General features: G+C 43.5%; 1 protein-coding gene across 1 annotated transcript; it reads right to left on the minus strand.

The window, feature by feature from the left end:
• Positions 1-22,942: 22,942 nt before the first annotated feature.
• Positions 22,943-24,516, minus strand: LOC120542719 (hemoglobin subunit epsilon-like). The gene is made up of 3 exons (XM_039775352.1): positions 24,325-24,516; positions 23,714-23,936; positions 22,943-23,297 (listed from the first exon to the last, which is right to left on the minus strand). Exons 1-3 carry the CDS (start codon positions 24,414-24,416, stop codon positions 23,169-23,171), a joined length of 444 nt encoding a protein of 147 aa, XP_039631286.1. The 5' UTR covers positions 24,417-24,516; the 3' UTR covers positions 22,943-23,168.
• Between the last annotated feature and the right edge of the window lie 1,648 nt (positions 24,517-26,164).

The raw sequence follows: 26,164 nt of genomic DNA on the forward strand, positions 1-26,164 counted from the left end.
ATGTTTCAGGGGTGCCAGGTCCTGTTCTGGCAGCATAGGACCCAAGGCAGGATTTGGCCAGTCTATTTCAGGGCTCATATCCCATGCTGGGGGCCAGTTTTGAGCCACTAATTAAGCTGAACCACACAAACACAGAGAGAAGATGCACAATTCACGGAGACAGCAAGGGGACAAAGGATCTGAACCAAGGATGCTGGATCTGCAAGGCAGCAGCACTCATTACTGGGCTGTCCTGTCAGTTGAGTGTGCTTTAATAACAAAACAGAACACAACAGTACATGATCCAACCGGCTTAATCCAGCTCAGGGTCACAGGCAGCCAGAGCCAGTACTGGCAGCTCTGGGCACAAGGCAGGAGTCAGCACTAAATGGGGTGGCAGTCTATTTCAGGGCTCATGCACATGCTGGTGCCACTAAATAATATGAACCACACACACACAGTGAGAAGACAGTAAGATGGCACAGGATTTGAACCCAGGATGCTGGATCTGCAAGGCAACAGCTCTTATTACTTTGCTGTCCTGCCAGGTGAAGCTGAGTGTGTGTTAATAACAAAACAGAAAAGGACAAAAGAGGATCCAAACGACTTAATCCAGTTCAGGGTCACAGGCAACCAGAGCCTGTACTGGTAGCACTGGGCACAAGGCAGGAGTCAGCCTTAGATGGGGTGCCAGCCTATTTCAGGGCTCATGCCCACACTGGGAACAATTTTAAGTCACTGATTACCTTAATCAGAGGTTATTTTGCAGATGTGGGATGAAAAACACACACAAATACAAGAGAAAGAGGCAAACTCCACCTAAGCAATTAAAGAGCACAGGATTTGGACCAAGGACAGGGCATTGGATTGGTGAGACAGCAGCTCTAATCACTGAGCCACCCTTAATCTTTAATAATCTAGAGTTGCCACACCAATTCACAGGCAGGTCTTGGAGTCATGCCATACAACACCAGGCATGATGAAGGAAACCGCTGTGGATGGGGCAGCAGTCTTCAGGGTGGTCCAGATCTAATTATGCAATTTTCATTACGCTATAACTAATTAAGTTTATTACATAGAAAATCACCCGAAAAATCCAGGACTATCGAGAAGTGTGCGAACGGACGACATGAAGAATTGTCTTCACGCCGAACTGAAATCGTCCCCGCATAAATCAAAGTCATCCAGACGATCTGGATCTGCATAATTAGATTTGGACCACCCTGTATGAATGGGCCCACTCGCACCCACTTTAGAGTCACCAGTTAAGCCATTTTGTTCCTGTTTTATAGGGGTATGCCCAGACTCTAAATATACATTGTTATGGTCCAGGATGCTGGATCTGTGGGGCAGCGAGAGCTAACCAGCGTGCTATCAGGTTAACTGAGTGCTCTTTAATAACAGAATAGATCAGAACAGAACAACCGGCTTAATCCAGTTTAAGGTCACAGGCAACCAGAGCATGGACTGGTAGCACTGGGCACAAGGCAGGAGTCAGCCCAAGATGGGGTGCCAGTCTACTTCAGGGCTAATGCCCATACTGGAGCCAGTTCTGAGCCACTAATTAAGCTGGACCACACAAACAAAGAGAGACGAGGCACATTCCACGTAGACAGTAAAATGGCACAGGATTTGAGCCCAGGATGTTGGATCTGTGAGGCTGAAGCTCCAGTCACTGTGCCACCCTAATTGTTAAATCACAAGGAATTATCAAACTAACTTAATTCAATTCTAGGTGACAGGGTGCCAGAGCCTGTCCCAGTAGTGTCGAGTGCCAGGCAGGAGTCAGGCCTAGATGGGATGCCAGCCTATTTCAGAGCTCATGCCCACACTGGGGAAAATTGTGAGCCACTAATTACCTTAACCTGAGCTTATTTTGCAGATAAGCAAGCACCATCACCTTAGGAGAAGACTGAGAAGGTCTGCTAACATCTCTGGCTGTTGAAGGGGCTCTGCTTGGTCTGCTAACGTCTCTGGCTTTGATTCTGCCATGCTTCTTGAGCCAGGTTGTATTGGAGTCCTGCCATTTCCCTCTTGCCCCCAACAATAAATCCTTCATATTACTGGTTCTTTAATGGCACTTTACTGGGTTGTGTGGTTCCTTGTTGAACTGTTGCTTGACAAAGAAGCGTCTCGGGCAACAGGGCTCTTTACAGTTGGTTCTTTGCAGGGCAGGATTTACGTATAAGCTACACAAGCTATAGCTTAGGGCCCCCCAAAACAAATCATATTTGGCACTTACATAGAATATCTGGACTTATAAAGGGCCCCATGTCTCAAATAGCTTAGGGCCTTATCAAGTCTAAATCCAGCCCTGGTTCTTTGTGAAGGTCTAGCAGGCGACCTCCCAGGACACAACAGATTGGGAAGAACCTGAGCTTGGCCTGTGTGATTGTGTAGTGGGAGTCACTTTAAATTCACGATCCCCTTGGTTTTAAACAAACTTATTCAGGGTGACATAAACTCTGTTAAAGATCGAAATAAGCTAAAGATCTCTCTGGAAGTTTCATGTAGAGGGCTGTTGAAGGACCCAAAATGCTTCCTCTTACTATTAGGAAGTTCTTCTTCACACAAAGGACCAAAGACACATGGAATAAGTAGCCAAGTAGTGTGGTGGACAGCAGACTTCAGTTACCTTCAAAACTTGACTTGATGTCAATGGCATAGACTGGCGAGCTTTGTTGGGCTGAACGTTCTCGTCGTTGGCATTGCTCTGAAGGGTCCCTCTGGCACCTTCATGTTTGAGAGTGTACCTCCAGGACATGGCAGTCGCTGTAGTAGCCTTCCTTCAGTCTCTCCTGAGAGTCAGAAGAAAGATCTACTTTAAAAGTCAGAAGAAACCACCCAATCTCTTATGAAACGTCCATTACCGGCCACACAAAGGCAGATTATGTGTTCGTTTTTTCTCCCGTTTGTGCAGTTGTGAATTTCAGAATTTGCCATGGATCGTATAAAATCGCAGGGCATTGGGGTAGACAATGAGAACCCCTCCAAGTCAGCTATCTAACTGAACAGCCACTATTGACAGGTTTCTTTATTTGCGCCTGGCAGCCATTAGAGCTGCGCTAAGGGGTTTGCACTGCGGTGCCCGCTACCACTGGCATCAATAAACTCCGTGGGGGTCTACAAAGCTGGGCACACATATTTTGCTAATCGATTAGGACCACTTAAACTGGGCTCACAGGAAGTGAGAAGTCTAAACGAACACCATCGCCCGATTCCTGTCTGCCTGTCGGCCCTTATAGCTGAAGCTGCCAGCGCTAAGGGTTTGCTCTGCGGTGCCCGTTTTTATTGGCACCAAAACCTCATTCATTTAGTGATGGTCTACAAAGCAGGGCACACATGTTGTGGTGATAGATTCGTGCCCCCCAAACTGGATTCACTGGAGGTCTAATCGGACACCATCGACCGATTCCTTCCATCTTTCCTTCCATGCGCCCGTCCGTCCGGAGCGCTCGCGATTTGCTGCTGTGCTCTGCGGAGTTTCGTTCCGCTTCATATTTAATTTAATTTCATTTCATTGACTTTTGGTCTTTAATGTACAAAGCAGACCCTTAGATGTGCGCCCTCCGTGTTACATGCAGTTCAGTTTTTTTCGGGCGGGCCCCTCTCATGAATGCCACTGGCTGATAGGAGTCGCGCACCCCTCTGGACGGCCGATACCGACCCCCCGGACACGCACACAGCCCCTTAGGGCGGACAGCTGCGCCGCCCTGATCTGCAAGGACCAGAAGACATGGCCGGCTGGCCAGCCCGATAAGGAGGCACCCGCTCATGGGGGCGAATTTGCTGAATTAGAACAAGGCGACTTGCTCGGAACTTTGATTCGCCCTCCCCATGAATCTTCCATTTACAAATTTATCTAAATAACGCAGCCGATTAAACATATTGGCGTGCCAAGAGTGCCTGCTTTCGAGACTCGCCCCGCACTCTGCACTTGATTTCATTTATTAAACGAGACAGATTTCAGTTGGCACCGGGTACAGGGCGGCTAAGGGGGGCCATCCGTACTGAAGGAGGGGCGCTGGGGGAAAAGCGGCAACTGTGAGCAGTTTCAGGCTAAGGGGGCACATTTGACATCCACATGTTGTATATGTGGGTCAGTATTTAATGTGGTTATATAGCGCCTTTCAAGTTAACGGATAGGGCAAAGAATACGGGAGAAGGAAAACAGCGCATGGTGTGGCATACTGTGTATGGTGTGACAACTTTATGTCACAAGACAGGCAAGCGGTGTTTTCATGGCGCCGTTTCAAAGAGTAAGAAAGCCCCCTTGGTCACAGCGAGTGTGCCATTATTTACTTAATTAGCAGTCACAAATATCTCCTCAGTTACAGGTGGCGACACTAACAAAAATGAAAAAGGCAGGTTTGCGTTAGAATTGGCATCCTCTGTGCCCACAGACATGAAAGTGGCGCGACTTAAAAAGACTTCAGAAAAAGAGAAAGAATCGCAAAAAAAAAGCGCGTGCACGCGGCGCTCGGAGACTTGGTGTTGTTAAATGGATTTTAAGTTTTGCTGTTGCTCGTCTCTTAAATGCTCTCCATGTAATGAATGCCATTTAGTATTTAATCATGAAAAGTTTGGTTTGAAGGCCTTTTTATCGCTCTATAACATGCGATATTCAATAATATAGTGCCTTTCATATCTGCTATTCATGTCTTACATTCTATCAGCGAAATTGAATTTATCTATAAAAGATTTGGTTTTAATCCCTTTTAATTTATTTATAATTCAGCACATTTCACTAATATAGTGCCTTTCACATCTGCTGTTCGTGTCTGCAATGCTAGCCATGAAACGAATGCCATTTACTATTTAGTTATAAAAGGCTGTTTTAAAGACTTTTGGCCTATCTATAATATAGCGCCTTTCACTAATACAATGACTTTCATAAGTTTAAATTTAAATTATAAAACGTTTGGTCTTAACCCCCTTTTTATCTGCCTCCCAAACTCTCTATAATACCGTTCTTTTCAATAATATAGTGCCTTTCAAATTTGCAATTCATGATGTAAATGCTATCAGCGAAATGGATGCACTTAATTATAAAAGGATTGTTTTTAAACTCTTTTTAAAATCTATTTATAATATAGAACGTTTAGCTAATATAGTGCCTTTCATATCTTAAGCATTATCCATGAAATGGATTACATTTCATTATAAAGGCCTGGTTTTAAACCCGTTTTTGTCTAATAGAGCGCTTTTCATCAATATAGGACCCCTTAAATCTGCTATTCATGCCTTAAATGGCATCAGCAGAGATACCGTTAAATTACAAAACGTTTGGTGTTAAACCCTTTTTTATCTAACTATAGTATAGTGCTTTTCAATAATATAGTGCCTTTCAAATCTGCTATTCATGTCTTCAAAGCTACCTGCAAAATGGATGCCATTTAATTATTAAAGGCTTGGTTTAAACCCATTGAATCTATTTATAATATAGCACTTTTATATAATATAGTGCCTTTTATATTTCGTGTCCATTCATTAAATAGAGAGACAGACAGACAGACAGATAGATAGATAGATAGATAGATAGATAGATAGATAGATAGATAGATAGATAGATAGATAGATAGATCTTTATTGCTCCCCAGGAGGAAATTTGGCTTTTTGCAGAAGCTCATTAAATAAATAAATAAATAAATGCTTTTCGTAAAATGGATGCCATTTAGTATTTATTTGCAAAAGATGGGTTTTAAATCCTTCCTGTCTACCTATAATAGAGCGTTTTTCGCTAATTTACTGCTTTTCATAAGATTCCATTTAATTATGAAACGTTTGGTCTTATATCTGTTTTTATCTAACTACATATAATGTAGCGCTTTTCACTAATATAACGCCTTTCATATCTGATGTTCATGTGTTAAACGCTATCCATGAAATGGATGCCTTGGGTTTTAAACACTTTTTTTTTTTTTTACCTATTTTTAATATAGAGCTTTTTAAAATCAAATAGCGACTTTCATATCTGCTGGTCATGTCTTAAATGCTATCAGTGAAATGTTTTGCTTTAAAATCTTTGTTATCTATCTATAATACTGTATAGCGCTTTGCAGCAATATATTGTCTTTCATATATCTATCGTATAGTGAATAATAAAGTGGTTATCATATCCTTATACAGTTGTCAGCTTTACTTTGAAGTTATCAAACAATATTTCATTTCAAATTTCAAACACGTAGATGTCCCTCTTCTGATATTTTCTGTAATTGTACTTGCGCTGTAAGTAACCACCATCGGCGTTTAATTTAAATATACATTCACTTAAAAGAAGTACAAGAAAGACGAAAATAAACTCTGGAAGTGTCAGAAAGGGCCGATCTTGTGTGAAATGTTTGCCTGTTTGTTTTTTGTCCCCTCGCTTGCCGTGCACTCAGGTTTCGTGTTCGCCGACTTTCCTCGATGGGCTCCTGCCAGCTCTTCGAATGCGGCCTCGCGCTCCTTCACTTCGTATTTGCTATAAACTGGTGCGCTTTTAAAAGCGACGGTCCATAAATGGCACTTTACTGGGTTGTGTGGTTCCTCGTGGAATCCTTTCTTGACAAATAAGCATTTCATTCTGTGAGGGATTCTTTGCGTGAGAATGTGGGCTTTGAAATGTTTCCTATAATATGAGGACAAAAAACAGAAAACTTTAACGTCTAGTAGGTGAGCAGCACAAGTACAACACATCAAGAAAAGCTGCACAATTACACGGGAAGATGGTATGCAGCAAGAGCCCTTTTAAAATACAGAACCCATTTCTGTTTTAAATAAATCTGTTACCAGCTATTCATGGCTGGAGCCTGCAAATAAAGGCTCTAAGGATCATTCGTCATGGTTTATTTTGGCAACGTAAATGATTCCCTTATGGCCACTTGGGCCCTTTAACTTTTAAGAGTCTGTTTTATGCGTCTCTTTACTGTAGTTATATAATCAGCAAATGTTAAATATTTAAACAACAGACTTCTCGGATCCTTGTAATTCGTACCTGTTTATTTCGGAATAATCTTTTTAATAGTAACACAGTGTGTGAATAACGGCGCATGACGAGGCGCACGGGGTCGTACTCCTGCACACGTGCATAGCTGATGCCGCGGGTGGCTCTCCTCTGTTTTTGAACAAGCGGGCTCTCAAATGGAATAGACGGTTATCCATCCATACATACACTCGTCCGTCCAGCCGTCCATTTATCTATCCATTTACCTATCCGTCCGTCCGTCCTCCTCTCCAACCCAATGTCTCGTCGCCGGTGCCTACAGTACCAGCCCGCGATTAAACCGCAAACGCGTCCCGTGCAGGGTTTGTTCCAGCCTTAATACCTGTGCCGCTACCTGAATTTTCCGCTCCCCTCTACTCTATAAGAAAGGCTTATGATATACTTTGACTGATCTTGATCGATCCACTTTTAACCCCAGCTCAGCGTGGCGGGCATCCAGTGCCCTTCTTGGTAGCATTGGGTACTAAAACTGGACTGGCACTCATAACTAAGTCCACACTTAAACCCAACGGTCAAGTTTACGTTTTTTTTCAGTTATTAAGCTTTCAAAGATTTCATTTTGTGTATGTGTATCGTCTTTTAAGTGTCGAAAACGATTAACAGTGGGTTTTAATCTCTCCCGGCGACCCGTCCAGGGTTTATTTCTGCCTCATAACGTCCGACATAGGAGAAGGGCTCACTCCACATCATTCACCTTAATAAACGGACAAACATCTGTGACTCTGTGTATCTGTGTGTCCGTCCTGTTGCTCGTTTGTGTCATTGCAACAGGTGGCGCATCACAAACATTTGTGGTAGTGGATTTTATTTTATGATGGTGCAGTGGGTAGTGCTGCTGCCTCGCAGTTAGGAGACCCGGGTTTGCTTCCCGGGTCCTCCCTGTGTGGGGTTGGCATGTTCTCCCCGTGTCTGCTTTGGTTTCCTCCCAGTCCAAAGACATGCAGGTCAGGTGCATTTCTAAATTGTGCTTGGTGTATGTGTGCCCTGTGGTGGGCTGGCACCCTGCCCAGGGTTTTTTTCCTGCCTTGCGCCCTGTGTTGGCTGGGATTGGCTCCAGCAGACCCTTGTGACCCTGTAATTAGGATATAGCGGGTTGGATAATGGATGGAAAGATGGATTTTATTGTTACTTGCGCTGCAAACTTTCATGCCGAGGTCTATGTTGGTTTCTTAGATTTCGACCCGTCTTAGACATGGCCCAGCATTTAGATTGACGGGCAAATCCAGGAGGTCTTGGTTTGAATTAGCAAATGTGAAACATTAAAGCGGCTGATTTCTCAAAGCCACCCATATCTATATCTGTTATGTACCTCGTTTTAATCTTTGAAGTAACAGTCTTATGGTAACGAGGCCCGTGATTAATTGTGAAAGCGTCCCGTACAAGGTTTGTTCCGGGCTTAAGACCAGGGGTGTCTTTAAAGTTCAGGGTCTTACAGCCCTCGCGCACAGTCTTTCCCGAGTTACTCTGCTAAAAAAATCAAACTTCTCCATTGAATTTTGACGATCGTCTACGTAAAGTCAAACGTGTGGGTGTGTTTCGGGGATTTGGGAATGGAGGTGTCTTTGTCACCTTTTGCACAATGATCAGCTGCTGAATAAAACAGGATAGACATAAAGATGAAAGACGTAACCATATCAGTCTTGTACATCACTGACAAAAAGACCAGGGGCTGGGCGCAATATTTTAGGGGGCTACAGCCTCTGATGTCCCCCATAATGCCACTGCTGAAAACTAATGCTGCAGGGTAAACTTCCCACTTCCTTCCATTGCATATGAAGAGCTCACAAAATAAATTAACAAGATACCCAGGGAATCATTTTTTATCTCCTGGTCTGTGTGGTAGGTAGTTGGTGGCCACCCAAATCTGGAGTGGATGCCAGTCCTTTGCAAGGCACACTCAGGCATACCTCCACGCTTTCGCACAGGTGTCCCTACATGTACGATTTCTACTGGCATATATAGATTGACATCGTCACTCAATCCAATTCAGGGTTGCTGGCAGCTGAATGATGCTAAATTGCCCCCAGACAAAGCTGTGTGTCCACCCTGGTGGACACTAGTGCACTGCCCTGGTGTTGTTCCTGCATTGTGCTCGATGATTGCTGGGCTCCAGCTGCCTAATTTGATAAAAAGATAAGCGTCTGAGTATCTGTGTGCCCATCCAGTTGCTATGAATATACATTGCATTTGTAATTCCAACAGATGGTGCATCACTAACATTAACACTGCTTTTACGAATCCCATACCTAATGGCATATAACAGAGACATAGACATTGCATTTGTTGTTCCAACAGATGGCACGCCACAAACATTTGTATTATAAAAATGCATTGCATTTTGATTCCAACAGGTAGTGCATCACAAACATTAATACTGCTTTTACAAATCCCATACCTAATGGCATATAACAGAGACATATGCATTGCATTTGTTATTCCAACAGATGGCACATCACAAACATTTCTAGTAATGCATTTTATTAGTAGAATATGCTTGTGATGTTCCATCTGTTAAAATGACAAATGCAAGGCATCTTTATACTACATGCATTAGCACTGCAAACATTAACTGTCATAACTGGGTAGCTCAGCTAGTTTATATATTCAGTATATCTAAAAGAATAAGTGTCTGTGTGTGTCTCTGTGTGTGTGTGTGTGCCTCTGTATCTTTGTGCCCATCTCGTTACTATGTCTCTTATATTCAACTTGTAAACACAGTGCTAATGTTTACGATGCGCCATGTGCTGGAATGACAAACAATGGATTGTATTGCGTTACAAAATACAGGGTTCTGCACTGACTATTTAGATTTTTGCCCACCTCAGATGAGCAGTACAACCAGTCCTGAATATGAAAATGGACGGACAGATGAACAACCTCGCATTTAGGATACAATTAGGATGCAATTTCCGTAAGCATATATTAAGAACAGCTTTAACGGAAGGGTGTTTTTCTGCTTGTTGCTGTTTACAAGTCGCTTACTTATCGTTTAATATGTATACATTTTAATACTAAAAATAGCATTTAACTGTCTAAATATCAATCTGCCATCTAGCATTGAATCATTAATTACTCGAGGATATGATAAAAGTCTCCATCCTGTGTCTGGAACTCCGTTTAGGTTTGCAAAGTTCATAAATTACTAATATAGTAGTGGGAATGCTGTAAAAAATTAGGAATTCAATCAGAATAGCATTGAAGGCTGTAACACAAAGGCAACAATCTCTTTATCATCGACATATCCAGATAAGATACAGTGCCATTTTTTAAGCATTCTTCTTCTTATTTGTTCTTAATCAAAGGCACTATAAAATGGTGAGAGTGGCGTCAAGGAAAAATGCAGTCTCTTGTATTTGTATTGCCGTTGCCAGCTTTTGCTTTACAGCAGAAGTAAAAGTGGCGGCCCACGCTGGGCAGGTGCGATTTAAACTGCGATTGTTCAACTGAGAAGTTTAGGCGCCTGCTTCAGGCAAGTGTCTTGATCTCCCCCGAACGCTTTCATTATTGGCCCAGTTAACCAATAAAAGGTGTCATTTTGCTTCACTTCTCATTGCATCTATCGACTTACTAACTACTACAGATTGTTAAACGTAATTCGTGCAGTACACGTAAAATCCTCTAGAGGGCACTCCTAAACCAGAAAAACGCGTCTCCGTGGCCATTAGCGTGTGGCTGCGCTAAGACTCAGCGAAGGGGAGTCCGCCACCCAGATCTGCAGCGCTTGTCTTTGCGGGGGTCCTTACTCTGTTTTCCTATCTGGTTTGCATCGACTTTGGAATACTATTTAAAGGCGCAATGGCCGCGGAAGGGAAAGCTATCTGTTCACCCACAGTTTTCCAAAGTCATTTCGTGTTAAGGTCACATAGGATGCAAGACGATAATATAAAAGGTTTTGTTACTTTTCGTCAACATTACAGTTAACCACCAGGGGTCACTGCCAGCTTTCCCAGAACCTGAAATCCGGAGATTTTCCAAATCCACTTATTCCATAAAGCGTCGGGGGGCACCAGACTGGAAACCAGCCCTGGACAGACTGGCAGTTTACCACTGGCACACTCGGACGCCGGCATTTAGGGACTGAGGGACAACTAAAGAATCGTCAATTCACCTAACTTTTATGAATTTAAGATGAAGATCAGTGTTTCCCAAATTCGGTCCTGGGGACCCCCTGTGACTGCAGGTTTTTGTTCCAACCACATTCCTAATCACTGACAACCCCAGATAACACTGAGCTCATTTAATTAGCTGGTATTTTTTTTCCTTTTATTCGACATTTCGAAAAGCATAACAGCATGATTTTAACATTTATAAGACATTTATAAATATTTTTGCTTTTGCAAAAACACATTTGTATTATGAAAATGCATTGCATTTGTAATTCCAACAGAGGGAGCATCACAAAAATTAACACTGCTTTTACGAATCCCATACCTAATGGCACATACCAGAGACATATGCATTGCATTTGTCATTCCAACAGATGGCACATCACAAACATTTGTAGTAATGCATTTTATTAGTAGAATATGCTTGTGATCTTCCATCTGTTAAAATGACAAATGCAAGGCATCTTTATACTACATGCATTAGCACTGCAAACATTAACTGTCATAACTGGGTAGCTCAGCTAGTTTATATATTCAGTATATCTAAAAGAATAAGTGTCTGTGTGTGTCTCTGTGTGTGTGTGTGTGCCTCTGTATCTTTGTGCCCATCTCGGTACTATGTCTCTTATATTCCATTTGACACTTTATGGAATAAGTGGATTTGGAAAATCCCCGGATTTCAGGTTCTGGGAAAGCTGGCAGTGACCCCTGGTGGTTAACTGTAATGTTGACGAATTATTTAAATGCTTAACTCTCTTTTGGTGATTTCATTATACTTTGCCCTTTATCTGTGCAGTTTATCCCCCTTCATTGTATCTTAATAATGACAATTTAAAAGGAGCAGAGCAGACACCCGGCAAACAACACCAAATAATCAAAGGCTGCAACTACTTTAGAGTCAATTCGTATAATTAGTGAATAATGGATAAATAAAACAATTAGAACACCTTGAAAAGTAGAATGAAAATCAAGATGAAAACACTGTTAAAAAGGAAAAAAAATACATTATTCCTATATAACTGCTTGGTACATTGTATTTATTTATTTTTTTAGCAAACTTATTTTTTAATTTCTGTATTGTTCCCTAAACACAGAACTTGGGAAATATCAGTTCACTTAATTAGCCCAGGAGTCCAATTAAAAACAGAAGCTGATTGGAACAAAAACCTGCGGCCACAGGGGGTCCACCAGGGCTGAGTTTGGGAAAACTCTGCTGTAGATGAAAAGCTGGAATTGCTGGACAAAATCCAAATGGACAAACAGAGAGCCCACATTGTGCGCATTCAGAGCCCTTCACTTTATTGTGTTGTAGATTGCATTTGAAACAACAACAACATTTATTTCTATAGCAAATTTTCATACAAATGGTGGAGTCTCAAAGTGCTTCACAGGATGAAGACAGAGAAACAAAGACAAAATATATTAAAAAATAAAATTAGGCAATATGAATTAACATCTAATAATAGGAAGGTCCAATGGCCAGGGAGGAAAAATATGCAAAAAAAAAAAAAACTCTGAAAAGAACAGAAGAGAAAGTAGGAGTTAGTAACAGATTATGGAGCCACCATGAATGATAATGATAATGAAATGTATATTCAGAGCATCAGGATTAAACTAAAATGATGCTCTGAGAAAGCCATGTTAAAATAATGCGTTTTCAGCAGTTTTTTTAAAATACTCCACCATATTAGCCTGGTGACTTTCTATCAGCCAGCTGTTCCAGATTTGAGGTGCATAACAGCAGAAGGCCGCCTGCCCGCCTCACCACTTCTTTTAAGTTTAGCTCTTGGAATTCTAAGCAGACCCTCATTTGAAGATCTAAGGTTACGATTTGTGTCAGGTGAGAGACATTCTGAGATATAAGATGGAGAAGATGATTTAAGGCTTTCTAAACCATAGGCAGAATTTTAAAGTCAATTCTAAATGGCACAGGTAACCAGTGTAGTGACGCTAAGACTGGGGTGATGTGCTCGGATTTTCTTTTCCCTGTTAAGATTCCGGTGGCAGGCGGCATGGTGGCGCAGTGGTAGCGCTGCTGCCTCTCAGTTAGGAGCCAGTCACACATTTATGTGCCTTTCTATACCATGGCCAGTCAACTCCATTTTCCATAGGTGGACACCAATCAAGTTCTAGAAACATCTCAGGGAGGATTAAAGCAAACAGGTTTGTTGGGTGCTGCGTGTGGCAACAAAGCTGTAAAATCAGCACATGCTCTCAGTCTAGTGGGGGAGCACATGAGCACCATTTGGTGGGCCACAGCAAAGGCGCTGAATACATCTAGGAATGAGAGAGAATACTATTTGCAGACCTTTCTGTACTGTTTCCATCCATCCATCCATCCATCCATTATTCAACCCACTATATCCTAACTACAGGGTCACGGGGGTCTGCCGGAGTCAATCCCAGCCAACATAGGGCTCAAGGCAGGAAACAAACCCTGGGCAGGGCGTCAGGCCACTGCAGTGGCTGAACATGAAGAGTTTAAAAATAATGTTTAGGTTGATCTCATCAAACATAATACTTCTGGGGGATTTCAATATACATTTGGATAATATCAATGCCCCTATTATTAGAGACGTTACATCCTGCCTTGAGAGGTTTGGATTCCAGCAGCATACTGATGTTCCCACTCATTCCAAAGGACATATCTTGGACTTGATCTGCTGTTCTGGAGTTACCGCGCTTGATTGTCCTGCAGATAAACTCCCCATAACTGATCATTTTCTTATTTCATTTAATGTTAAACTTGCACTTTCCAACACTAAGCTTTCCCGTCTCACGTCTTTCTGTAATATCAAGAATATTAACTTAGACTCTCTTTCCTCTGGTATTGATTCCCTTATGGATATTCATAATGTATCCACTCCTGAAGAACTGGTCTCACACTATAACACTGGACTTCATGGTATTCATAACTCTGTCGCTCTAGATCTGTTTCATTCTCCTTTTCTGCTCCCCCGGTTCACACCTGAACTTTGGCTTTTGAACTTTAACGGTTATATAAAAAAACTCGACTCTTTGTTCACAAAAACCATATACTTTATTACAAGGACTGTATGACCCAAACTAAATCTAACTATTATCCATCCATCCATTATCCAACACACACACCAGGGACAATTTAGGATCACCAATGTACCTGACCTGCACGTCTTTGGACTGTGGGAGGAAACCCAGGCAGACACGGGGAGAACACGCAAACTCCACGCAGGGAGGACCCGGGAAGCGAACCCACAGGTCTCCTTGCAGCAGCGCCACCCGCTGCGCCACCGTACCACCCTCTAACTGTTATACTCACATTATTTTTTCCAATGAAGGCAACACCAAGTCATTATTTCCCTCCTTCCCCTTGCTAATATCTTTCGTAAATCTAACATTAGCCTCCACTGTTATGCTGATGACCCCCAGCTCTATCTCACCAGCTAACCCACTTTTTCCTTTCCACTCTCCTCACTTATTGACTGCATAGCAGAAATGAAATCCTGGTTTTCTTCAAATTTTCTTAAATTAAATAACAAGAGACAAAACGGAGGTTCTCCTCATTGGTAGAAAGTCAACATTATCCAAAACTGATCATTTTTCATTTGTTATTGATAATTCCCCACGGGTGTCATCCTTGACAGTGCTTTGTCCTTTCAGTCTCCCGGTCTTCGTATTTCCACCTGCGTAACATTAACCGTATTCTCCCCACACCACTGCTATCCTTGTTCGTAGCCTCGTCACTTCTCGTCTCGATTATCGCAATTCCCTTTTCTTTCTCACAGATCTCTTTATAAGCTTCAACTGGTCCAGCATCATTACTTAGAACCCCCTGTGGCAGAGGACCGGAAGAGGGCGTACACCCACCTCAGACCACGCAGGGGCGACCACCCTGGTTGCTATGGGGACCACGGGTACAGAACTTTGAAGGTCAACCCTGTAGGGGCCCGTGGTCACCACCAGAGGGAGCCCCAGTGCCTTGGAGACCCTGGACCTCAGCACTTCCGCCACACCTGAGAGGGGTCGTGGAGCAGAGCAGGGACACCACTGGAGCGTGTTGGTGGAAGATTTACCGGGAAACACCTGGAGCACATCCGGGGGATTATAAAAGGGGCTGCCTCCCTTCATTCAGGGCTGGAGTCGGGTGAGGAGAGGACGAGAGCTTGGAGAAGAAATGAGGCCTGGACTTTGGGGTAAAGTGGGTTGTGTGGCTCTTTTTATTGACTTTGTAAATACTGTAAATAAACGTGTGGTGGTTGTTAAACATGTCTGCCTGTCTGTGTCCGTGGCTCGTTCCACACCCACCCCTCTATTCACCAGATCACTCCCGTTGGGCAGCAGCGTCACTGGCTTCCAGTTCAGTTCCGAATTCAATTCAAAATTCTCCTTCTAACTTTTAAGGCTCTCCACAACCTCACCCCTCCATTTCTGTCTGACCTCCTCCATGTTGCCACCCTCTCCTGTACCCTTAGATCCTCTTCCTCCATCCACCATGCTGTCCCCTTCGCCTGTCTTACCACATTCAGTCGCTCTGCTCCCCAGCTTTGGAACTCGCTACCGTCTGAGCTTAGAAATACTGAATCATTTTTCACTTTTCAAATCTAAACTTAAAACTCATTTGTTTAAGACTGCCTTTTCTCTTTGATTAGATAGATAGATAGACAGATAGATAGATAGATAGATAGATAGATAGATAGATAGATAGATAGATAGATAGATAGATAGATAGATAGATAGATAGATAGATAGATAGATAGATAGATAGATAGATAGATAGATATATATGGATAGATAGATAGATAGATAGATAGATAGATAGATAGCACTATATAATAGATAGATAGATAGATAGATAGATAGATAGATGAAAGGCACTATATAACTGATAGATAGATAGATAGATAGATAGATAGATAGATAGATAGATAGATAGATAGATTAATGGATAGATAGATAGATAGATTAATGGATAGATATATAGATAGATAGATAGATAGATAGATAGATAGATGTGAAAGGCACTATATAATAGATAGATAGATAGATAGATAGATAGATAGATAGATAGATAGATAGATACTTTATTAATCCCATGGGGAAATTCACAATGATTACAATTGCTGTATCTGATTTGAACTTTTGTATTTTGCTTTTGTTTATAATCTGTGTTTTGTTCGGTGTCCTTGAGTGTTTAGAAAGGCGCCTACAAATAAATAAAATGTATTATTAAGTGTTCACTTTGTCACTCTGGGTTATGGACATAATGGCAAATTTATCCACTTCAGATGAAATCTACATTATGATAAAGTGTACGGAAAGTGAAGGGGTCCGAAGAGTTTCCTAGTCCACTGCATATAACAAATTGTTGCCTTAGAAAGTCAAATAGGATTATCAAAGATCTCGGGCCGTCCGGCTTGGGGCCTTTTCTCACGCCAACTGGCTCAGCGACAGCATCATGGAGTTATTGAATGGACAGGCGACATCACAGTCCTTATGAGTATTAATTATATACGGTATGCGGGATGTGTGGCATGGTGGTTAAGGTTGTGGACTGCAAACCCTGAGGCTTGGCGTTCATATCCCACAACTGACACTGTGTGACCCTGAGCAAGTCACGTCACCTGCTTGTGGTCTAAGTGAAAATGTTGCAATGAGAAGTCAAGCAAAATGACGCCTTGTATTGGCTTACTAAAAAGATTACAATATGCAAGCTTGGGAGCCCCTTCTTCAGGCAAGATGTAGCCAATGTAATGATGTGATGATATAATAATGGTGTAATCATAATGTGATGATATAATAATTAAGTTAGGGAATAATGATGTAATCAGCTCAGGTCAGGTCAGGTTGGGGAGCCTGCACTGGTAAAGCGAATTGCCGCACCCACCACACGACGAAACAGTTCAGGATCCTCGTTGGCAACCCCCCCAGGCAGACATGCGGCCCCGTCCCACCCTCCAGAAATGACTCTCTATCTGCTGTAGCCAGACGTTATGTGGCATCCCCTTGGCCTCGTCCAGCCACTCGGGTCCAAAACAATGAGGGTCCTACGAGCTGGATCACCCTCGGGTAATAACGCCACATGGCCGCAGTGCCGTAACTGACGCTCCCTCACAATGCAGGTCATGTGCCTCATTCGGAACTCCATGAGCAACACAAAGTCAAATCAGTGGCACCCAAGGATTCTCCGAAGTGACACACATGAAGGAGTCCAGTCTTCGTCTCAGGTCACTGGATGGCGTCCATGTCTCTCAGCCTTATAGCAAGACAGGAAGCCCCAGGACTCTAAAGGCTTGGACCTTCATCCTTTTTGCAGCACCACACAGCCCTTTCCAGTGACCTCATGACCACCCCGCGCCCTCCCAATCCGTCTACTGACTTCATAGGACGAGTCACCGGAGACAGGAATGTCACTGCTGAGGTAAGTAAACCTCTCGACGAGGTCGACACTCTCTCTCCGCAGACAGACACACTGCCTATGGCCGTGCCCAAGAGGTCATTAAAGGCCCGGATTGTTGGTTTTTATCAGGACACTTGGAAGCCCAGACCCTCAGACTCCTCACTCAGTCTCTCGAGAGCCGCGATCAGAGCCTCCATCGACTCCGCGAAGATCACAGCATCGTCAGCAAAGTCAAGGTCCGTGAATCTTAACTCTTCACCAACAGATGCCCCGCAGTCACTGGACCCCACGACCTGCCCAATACCCAGTCCAGACAAGCATTGTAATGATGTAATGATGTGATGATGATGTGATGTTGTGATGTAACAGTCAGATGTAATTATGCATCTTGTCTGAAGAAGGGGCCTGAACTTCCTGAAAAGCCTGCATGCTGTAATCAACTCAGTCAGCCAATAAAAGGTGTCATTTTGCTTGACTCCTCATTGCATCCCTAATGGCTAACACGGCTCAACACCCTACGACTATCTCAGATGTTCTCAGTGGGCTTGGATAAAAGCATCAGCAAAATAAGTCCATCTAGTATATACAGTACATAAGGTATACAGTGTGCTTTATTTTGTGGTGTTTGTGTCTTTTTGTTGGAATTGCATTATGGCCACCTGTCCTGAGGAGAGGGCGTCACGGTGGCACAGCGGGTATTGCTGCTACCTTGCAGTTAGGAGTCCCAGGTTTGCTTTCTGGGTCCTCCCTACTTGGAGTTTGCATGTTCTCCCCGTGTCAGTGTGGGTTTGCTCCGGGTACTCAGTCCAAAGGTGCATTGGCGATCCTAAATTGTCCCTAGTGTGTGGTGTGCGCACCCTGCGGTGGACTGGCACCCTGCCTGGGGTTTGTTTCCTGCCTTGCACTCTGTGTTGGCTGGGATTGGCTCCAGCAGACCCCCCGTGACCCTCTAATTGGGATATAGTGGGTTGGATAATGGATAGATGGATGTTCTGAGGAGACCAGCAATAAGAACTTCACCGTGTTACAGTGGCCCCCCATAAGGTTTGGCACAATGACACATTTTCTCTTTGATTTTTCCCCTCCGCTTCACAGTCTACAATTACAAATCAAACAGTTCAGACGTCGTGACTAAAGTGCACACTGCAGACTTTCATGTAAGGTGATTTGCAGACATTTTGGGTCACACAACACTTTGTCAACACGGTCCCCCCATTTCAGGGGCACAGCAATGGCAGGTCATGTTTAGGACTTTGTCACATATCCCCTCATTTGTGATGACTGCTTGAAGTCTGCCATTCATAGACATTAGCAGGGGCTGAGAGTCTTCTCTGGTGATCCTCTGCCAAGCCTCTAATCCAACCATCTTCAGCTTCTGCTTGTTTCGGGGGGCTCATCCCCTTCAGTTTTCTCTTCAGCATATGGAAGGCCTGCTCACTTGGACTAAAAACAGGCGACTGGCTTGGTCATTCTGAAATTTTCCATTTTTGGCTCTTTATCTTGTTGTAGGATGAAGCGCCGTCCACAGAGTTTGGAGGTCTTAACTAGAATTTGAGCATATCAGATGTTTCTACACACCTGCCCTCAGCAGTTCCATCATCAATGAAGAGAAGTGTGCCAGGAACTGTGGCAGCCGTACATGCCCAAGCTATGACATCCCCAGCACCGCCATGTTTAACAGATGAGGTGGTCTGCTTTGGCTCCTGGGCAGTTCCTTCCCCTCTCCATCACTCTGATGAGGTTCATCTTTGTCTCTTCTGTCCACAAGACCTTGTCCCAGAATTCCTCAGGCTATTTGAAATCCTTTTTCACCAACTGTTATCTGGTGGTCCTGTTCTTGTGGTCTCCCTCTGGCAGTGTGGCCTCAGTGTTTCTATTTGTGAAGTCTACTACAGATACAGTGGTGTGAAAAACTATTTGCCCCCTTCCTGATTTCTTATTCTTTTGCATGTTTGTCACACAAAATGTTTCTGATCATCAAACACATTTAACCATTAGTCAAATATAACACAAGTAAACACAAAATGCAGTTTTTAAATGATGGTTTTATTATTTAGGGAGAAAAAAAAATCCAAACCTACATGGCCCTGTGTGAAAAAGTAATTGCCCCCTTGTTCAAAAATCACCTAACTGTGGTGTATCACACCTGAGTTCAATTTCCTGATTACTGCCACACCTGTTTCAATCAAGAAATCACTTCAATAGGAGCTGCCTGACACAGAGAAGTAGACCAAAAGCACCTCAAAAGCTAGACATCATGCCAAGATCCAAAGAAATTCAGGAACAAATGAGAACAGAAGTAATTGAGATCTATCAGTCTGGTAAAGGTTATAAAGCCATTTCTAAAGCTTTGGGACTCCAGCGAACCACAGTGAGAGCCATTATCCACAAATGGCAAAAACATGGAACAGTGGTGAACCTTCCCAGGAGTGGCCGGCCGACCAAAATTACCCCAAGAGCGCAGAGACGACTCATCCGAGAGGTCACAAAGACCCCAGGACAACGTCTAAAGAACTGCAGGCCTCACTTGCCTCAATTAAGGTCAGTGTTCACGACTCCACCATAAGAAAGAGACTGGGCAAAAACGGCCTGCATGGCAGATTTCCAAGACGCAAACCACTGTTAAGCAAAAGAACATTAGGGCTCGTCTCAATTTTGCTAAGAAACATCTCAATGATTGCCAAGACTTTTGGGAAAATACCTTGTGGACTGATGAGACAAAAGTTGAACTTTTGGAAGGCAAATGTCCCGTTACATCTGGCGTAAAAGGAACACAGCATTTCAGAAAAGAACATCATACCAACAGTAAAATATGGTGGTGGTAGTGTGATGGTCTGGGGTTGTTTTGCTGCTTCAGGACCTGGAAGGCTTGCTGTGATAGATGGAACCATGAATTCTACTGTCTACCAAAAATCCTGAAGGAGAATGTCCGCCATCTGTTCGTCAACTCAAGCTGAAGCGATCTTGGGTGCTGCAACAGGACAATGACCCAAAACACACCAGCAAATCCACCTCTGAATGGCTGAAGAAAAACAAAATGAAGACTTTGGAGTGGCCTAGTCAAAGTCCTGACCTGAATCCAATTGAGATGCTATGGCATGACCTTAAAAAGGCGGTTCATGCTAGAAAACCCTCAAATAAAGCTGAATTACAACAATTCTGCAAAGATGAGTGGGCCAAAATTCCTCCAGAGCGCTGTAAGAGACTCATTGCAAGTTATCGCAAACGCTTGATGGCAGTTATTGCTGCTAAGGGTGGCCCAACCAGTTATTAGGTTCAGGGGGCAATTACTTTTTCACACAGGGCCATGTAGGTTTGGATTTTTTTTTTCTCCCTAAATAATAAAAACCATCATTTAAAAACTGCATTTTGTGTTTACTTGTGTTATATTTGACTAATGGTTAAATGTGTTTGATGATCAGAAACATTTTGTGTGACAAACATGCAAAAGAATAAGAAATCAGGAAGGGGGCAAATAGTTTTTCACATCACTGTAGTCATCTCTGATACACACATCGGCCCCCTGAAGACTGTTTCTGATCTATCAGATAGGCCAGTATTGGGGGCTTTTTCTTGACCACAGTGAGGATTCTTCTTTCCTCAGCAGTGGAGGTCTTTCTTGGCCCACCAGTCCCGTTGTAATTACTGAGCCCACCAGTGTGTTCTTTCTTCTTCATGACATTCCAGACAGTTGATTTTGGTCATTCTAAGGTTTTCCCCGATGTCGCCAATGGTTGTATCCTCATTTTTCAGCCTCATAATGGCTACTTTGACTTTCATTGGCACAGCTCTTGTCCTCCTGTTTACTCCAAAGGGTAGAAGGAAACCGAGGTATCTTAGGAAGCCATGAAACCCACCTGAGGAGTCACAAACACCTGTGATGCCAAAGATTATGGTGCTATGAAATGGGGGGGAACTGTGTAGAAAAAGTGGGGTGTCTGCGAATCCCCTGAAATGAAAGGCTGCCATCCATCCATCCATTATCCAACCCTCTATATCCTAACTACAGGGTCACAGGGGGTCTGCTGGAGCCAATCCCAGCCAACACAGGGTGCAAGGCAGGAAACAAATCCCAGGCAGGGTGCCAGTCCACTGCAGGGCACACACCAGGGACAATTTAGGATCACTAATGGACCTAACCTGCATGTCTTTGGACTGTGGGAAGAAACCCACACAGACACGGGGAGAACATGCAAACTCCACGCAGGGAGGACCCGGGAAGCGAACCCACAGGTCTCCTTACTGCGAGGCAGCAGTATTACCCACTGCGCCACCGTGAAAGGCTGCCATGGGCACTTTAATCACAATGTCAGAATTGTGTGATTTTACATTGTGGCGCAGAAGAGGCACTCAAGGAGAAATGGCTTTGTCCCAAACGTTATTATGCGCCGAAAGTAGGCTTTGGCCACTTGTGACTCAGACTTGGATTAGGGTGGGGGATTTAAAAATTTTTAATCTGAAGACCCAAATTAGAAAATCAGTGCCATACTGGGACCCAAGAAGAGGATGATCATCGAAGAGTCAAATGTGCTGTATGTGTACACAACTAACTTGGACTTTGACAATTTACTTGGTGTTCTGCTTTTTCCAAGAATCACCAGCCTTCACCATCCCATCCATCCAATGTTGATTTAAAATAAGAAATTCTGCAGTCATTTCGTTATTTTTCCAATTAAAAAAAAAAAAACAACAAAATTGTCAAAAAGAGTTTGAAGTGAGTGGCTTTGTGTCGAGGACCCAAAGCAGAATGACACATTTTACTGGCTAACTAAAAAGATTACAATATGCAAGCTTTCGAGGCAACTCAGACCATTAGCCAATAAAAAGGTGTCATTTTGCTTGGGGTCTCATTACATCCATAATGGCTAACACGGTACAACACCCTTGTGCTACGTTGGAGACCCCTGACATTCACACAATGCTCTCTAACCTGCTTCATCCATCCACATCTGGGTGCAGCGCAGGAAACAGTCCTGGAGGGGGCAGCAGTCCAAAGCAGAGCCCACTCACTCATCCAGGAGCCAATCAGAAGGCAGCTATTCATTAACACACACATCTTTGTGGTGCGGGGGACAACTTGAGCACCTGGAGGAACATCTGTGTGGGCACAGGGAGAATGTGTGCCAGTTCTGCACGGGCAAAGACTGAGTGCATGATTTGAACCCAGGACAGTGAATCCAAGTTGGGCTGTGCCACCCATGAAAGGCACTATAAAGCAGAAAGCTTTTACATTCTTCTCACATTGTGAGTTGTATATTTCTGATCATATTGATTTATTGTTTGCTATGTAAGCATGTGAGGGAGGGCAAAATCAGTCTGGCAAATCTTAGCTTTTCAGCTGGAATGCTTTTATTATATTTTTAATTTATAGCAGGTAATCATAAATACAGAAGCTATTGGGCAAATGACAATTTTTGAAGTAAAGGCCTGAGGTGCAGAAATGAGAGTGGGGCAGGACAGCCTCACATACCTTTTAATATTTAAAGACAAAAGAAATTCAGTGCTTAAATGATGTTTATTAAGTTCTCAAATTCATACAAAAAATACAAAAAATAAACAAAAATGAAAAGAAGGAACACATTGGGCAACACCCAGTGGCAGGCTTTCATATTTACAGAGCATTTAAAACAGAATTAGGTGACTTGTCGGAAGCCTCGTCCAGTGGAGTGGTGATGTTTTACTGGGTCGGGATGCCCAGGACCACCTGCAACGAAGGCAGCCATCAGTAGTACTGCTTGCTGAGGGCAGCGTTGACCACACAGACCAGCTTCTCGAAGGCCGCCTGGACGTTAGCGGTGAACTCCTGGCCGAAGGTTTTGGCTAAGACGATAATCAGAGTCCCTCCGAGAAGCTGCAAAGGAAAAGAGAAGGGGAGAGCAGAGATTAGTCGTGGAAAACAGGACAATGAAAGACACTATATAGAAAACAAAATAAGAAGTGTCCTTAATTAAGGCTTGCACCCAGGGCTGCCAGGATAGGCTCCACGTCCCACTAACCCAGAAGTGCAGTTGAGGTCTAATTAGGTGGCAGCGAGTGACAAACAGAAGCGCTATATGACCCACTGATGCTTTGCAAATCTCATTAAATTCCAAACAAAGCAGGAATTGCAGGGTCTGACTAACAAAAAGGGGTCCTAAAGTTCTAACCACAACACAGGACTAATGAAATTCTTAGAAAGGACCACCAGAATCCACACTAAACGCTCATCTTCAGGGGGTCGCTGCCTGTAAAATGAAAATTCAAAGCTACTCAGAGATGAGCACTTACTTTGAAGTTTTCGGGGTCCACCTGCAGCGTCTCAGAGTGCAGCTTGCTCAGGTCCTCGTAGGTGCCTTTAATGTTATCCAAGTGATGGATCGCCTCTCCCAGGGCGGCCATCACCTTCTTGCCGTGGGCGCGGACCCTGGGGTTACCAGTGATGGCGGTAGAAGAGGAGAGGTTCCCGAAAGATGCAAAGTACCTCTGGGTCCAGGGGTAAACGTACAGCATCCTAAAGAAGTGGAGAAAAAGCACCTTCAGTTAGCCACATGGAGGGAGGGGACGAGTCACTCAAAACCGATGACATCACACAAGCAGGACTTCACCTGATAAGCCCCTCTGGGCTCATTTACCAGAGGGGCACCAGATAAGCACAAGCGTGCAGACACACACACACACACACAGAAGAGCAATGAGTTTCATGAAGCAGCCAAAACAGAAAGAACTAAGAATGTATACTTTGACTTTCTCATTGTGTTTAAAAGGAATTTTTTTGTTTAATTTTATATTTTTATTTCTAATATGTATTTCAATAATCATAATGGTAATAACAGTATATTTCTATTCACTTCAAGTATGGGCATAACATTTATTATCAAAGTAAAGCTGTAAACATTAACCTTGCCAGGGCCTCTTGTCCGGCTTCCTCCTGATTCACTTTGGCCCAGGTGGAAGTGATGATCTCACGTTCTTCTTTGGTCCAGTGCACCATTTTTGGAAGAGGCTGAAGGCTGTCTGTCTGTATGTCTGTCTGTTCTCAAGAGATGAGGAGCACCGAGCACAAGACTGCAGTGTGGACTGCTTAGCTGCTGGGGTTTTTATACAGTGGCTGGAGAGCCCCGCCCACAGCTGACCCTTCACAGCAGACTGGCCAACACCCCATTGGAGGCCTCACCTCAGCACACACCAATGGGTGTAAGTGATCTTAGGCACAAGAGGTGGTCAGCTTTCAAGAGTTTACTGAAGGGCAAAAGTCTATGAAGGGGAACATGCACTGTCTGAACTGGTATCCATAGGTCTGAAGCCTTATTATTATTATTAATGAACAGAAGTGGCCTCAAATGTTTAGTTATACTGGTGTTCAATTCTCTGAGGCCTTGTCTTATTTCTTTTACTAGCCTCCACATATTTTAATGGCCCAAAGCCTTTCAATTATGCCGGTGAAGCCGTTCAGTCCACTGGCCTCCACTGGCCTAAAGCTGTTTATTACATTTTTTGGCCTTGAGTGATGCCCTTTATGTTATTGGTCTCCTTTGGCATGAAACCCAATGTTACGCTCCCCTGTTGGTGTTGTGAATCTCTTAAATATGCTGGTTTCCAGTGTTCTGAGGCTCTTTATTATACTGGTGTCCACTGTTATGAAGCCATTTCTTTTACCAGCTGATTTTAGGCCTCGAGGATGTTTTATAACTGTCCTAAACTGGTCAATGGTATTAAATTATAATGGGGTCCACAGACCCCCAAGTCGTTTATTACCCTGGGCTCCACTGCCTTGAAGTCACGTATTTTAATGACTTTAGTGCCCCATTACAACTTACTGCACTGTTCTCGACTGACTGACTTGCTGCCATCAATTAACAAAGAGCCTTGAAGCCATTTATTAAACTGTTCTCAGCCTCCAGTGGCTTGAAGTCTTTTATTCCACTGGCCTTAACTGACTCACTGGCCGGACACCATTTAATATTTCTGATGTCCTCCATTCTGCAACCACGGTGTGCTTAAAACCTTTTATTTATGCTGGCATCCGCCAAACCTGAAGCCATTCAGCCTAATGGACCCCACTGGCCTAAAGCTGTTTGTTACATTTTTGCCCATTCCTTTTATTGGTCTCCCTTCAGCTTGCAGCCATTGACAGTAATGGCCCGATGCCACGTGTCAATATGCCCCAGTGGCCCAAAGCCTTTTATTATGATGGCACCCACCAACTTAAAGCCATTCAGTCTGCTGGCCTCCACTGGCCTAAAGCTGTTTGTTACACTTTTGCCCATTCCTTCTATTGGTCTCCTTTGGCACGACGTCCTGTGTTACGTTCTCCTCCAGCGTCCTGAATCTCTTTAACTCCAGTATTCTGAAGCCGTTTATCATACTGGGGTCCACTGGTATGAAGCCATTTCTGTTATGAGCCGACATTTAGTTTAAAGGCCTCCACTGGAATGCAGGATATTTATTTTAACTGGGCAATACTGGTCAGAGGCAGTGTACTATATTGGGGTCCATAGACCCCCAAGGTATTTATTACACTGGCCTCCACTGCCTTGAAACCATTTATTTACCTGAATTCTTTTATGCCACTGGATTGACTCCATCGATTGCTCGGACTTCCCCTGGCTTGCAGTCTTTTGCTATCATGGTGGCCTGAAGCCATCTGTTAACTGCCTTGGTGGGCCTGATGCCATTCATTTTACCAGCTTCCACTGGCCTGATGTATTTTATTATGCTGGCCTGGGTTGACCGTTGATC

The sequence above is a fragment of the Polypterus senegalus genome, chromosome 13 (genome assembly GCF_016835505.1).
Source record: "Polypterus senegalus isolate Bchr_013 chromosome 13, ASM1683550v1, whole genome shotgun sequence".
NCBI lineage: Eukaryota > Metazoa > Chordata > Cladistia > Polypteriformes > Polypteridae > Polypterus > Polypterus senegalus.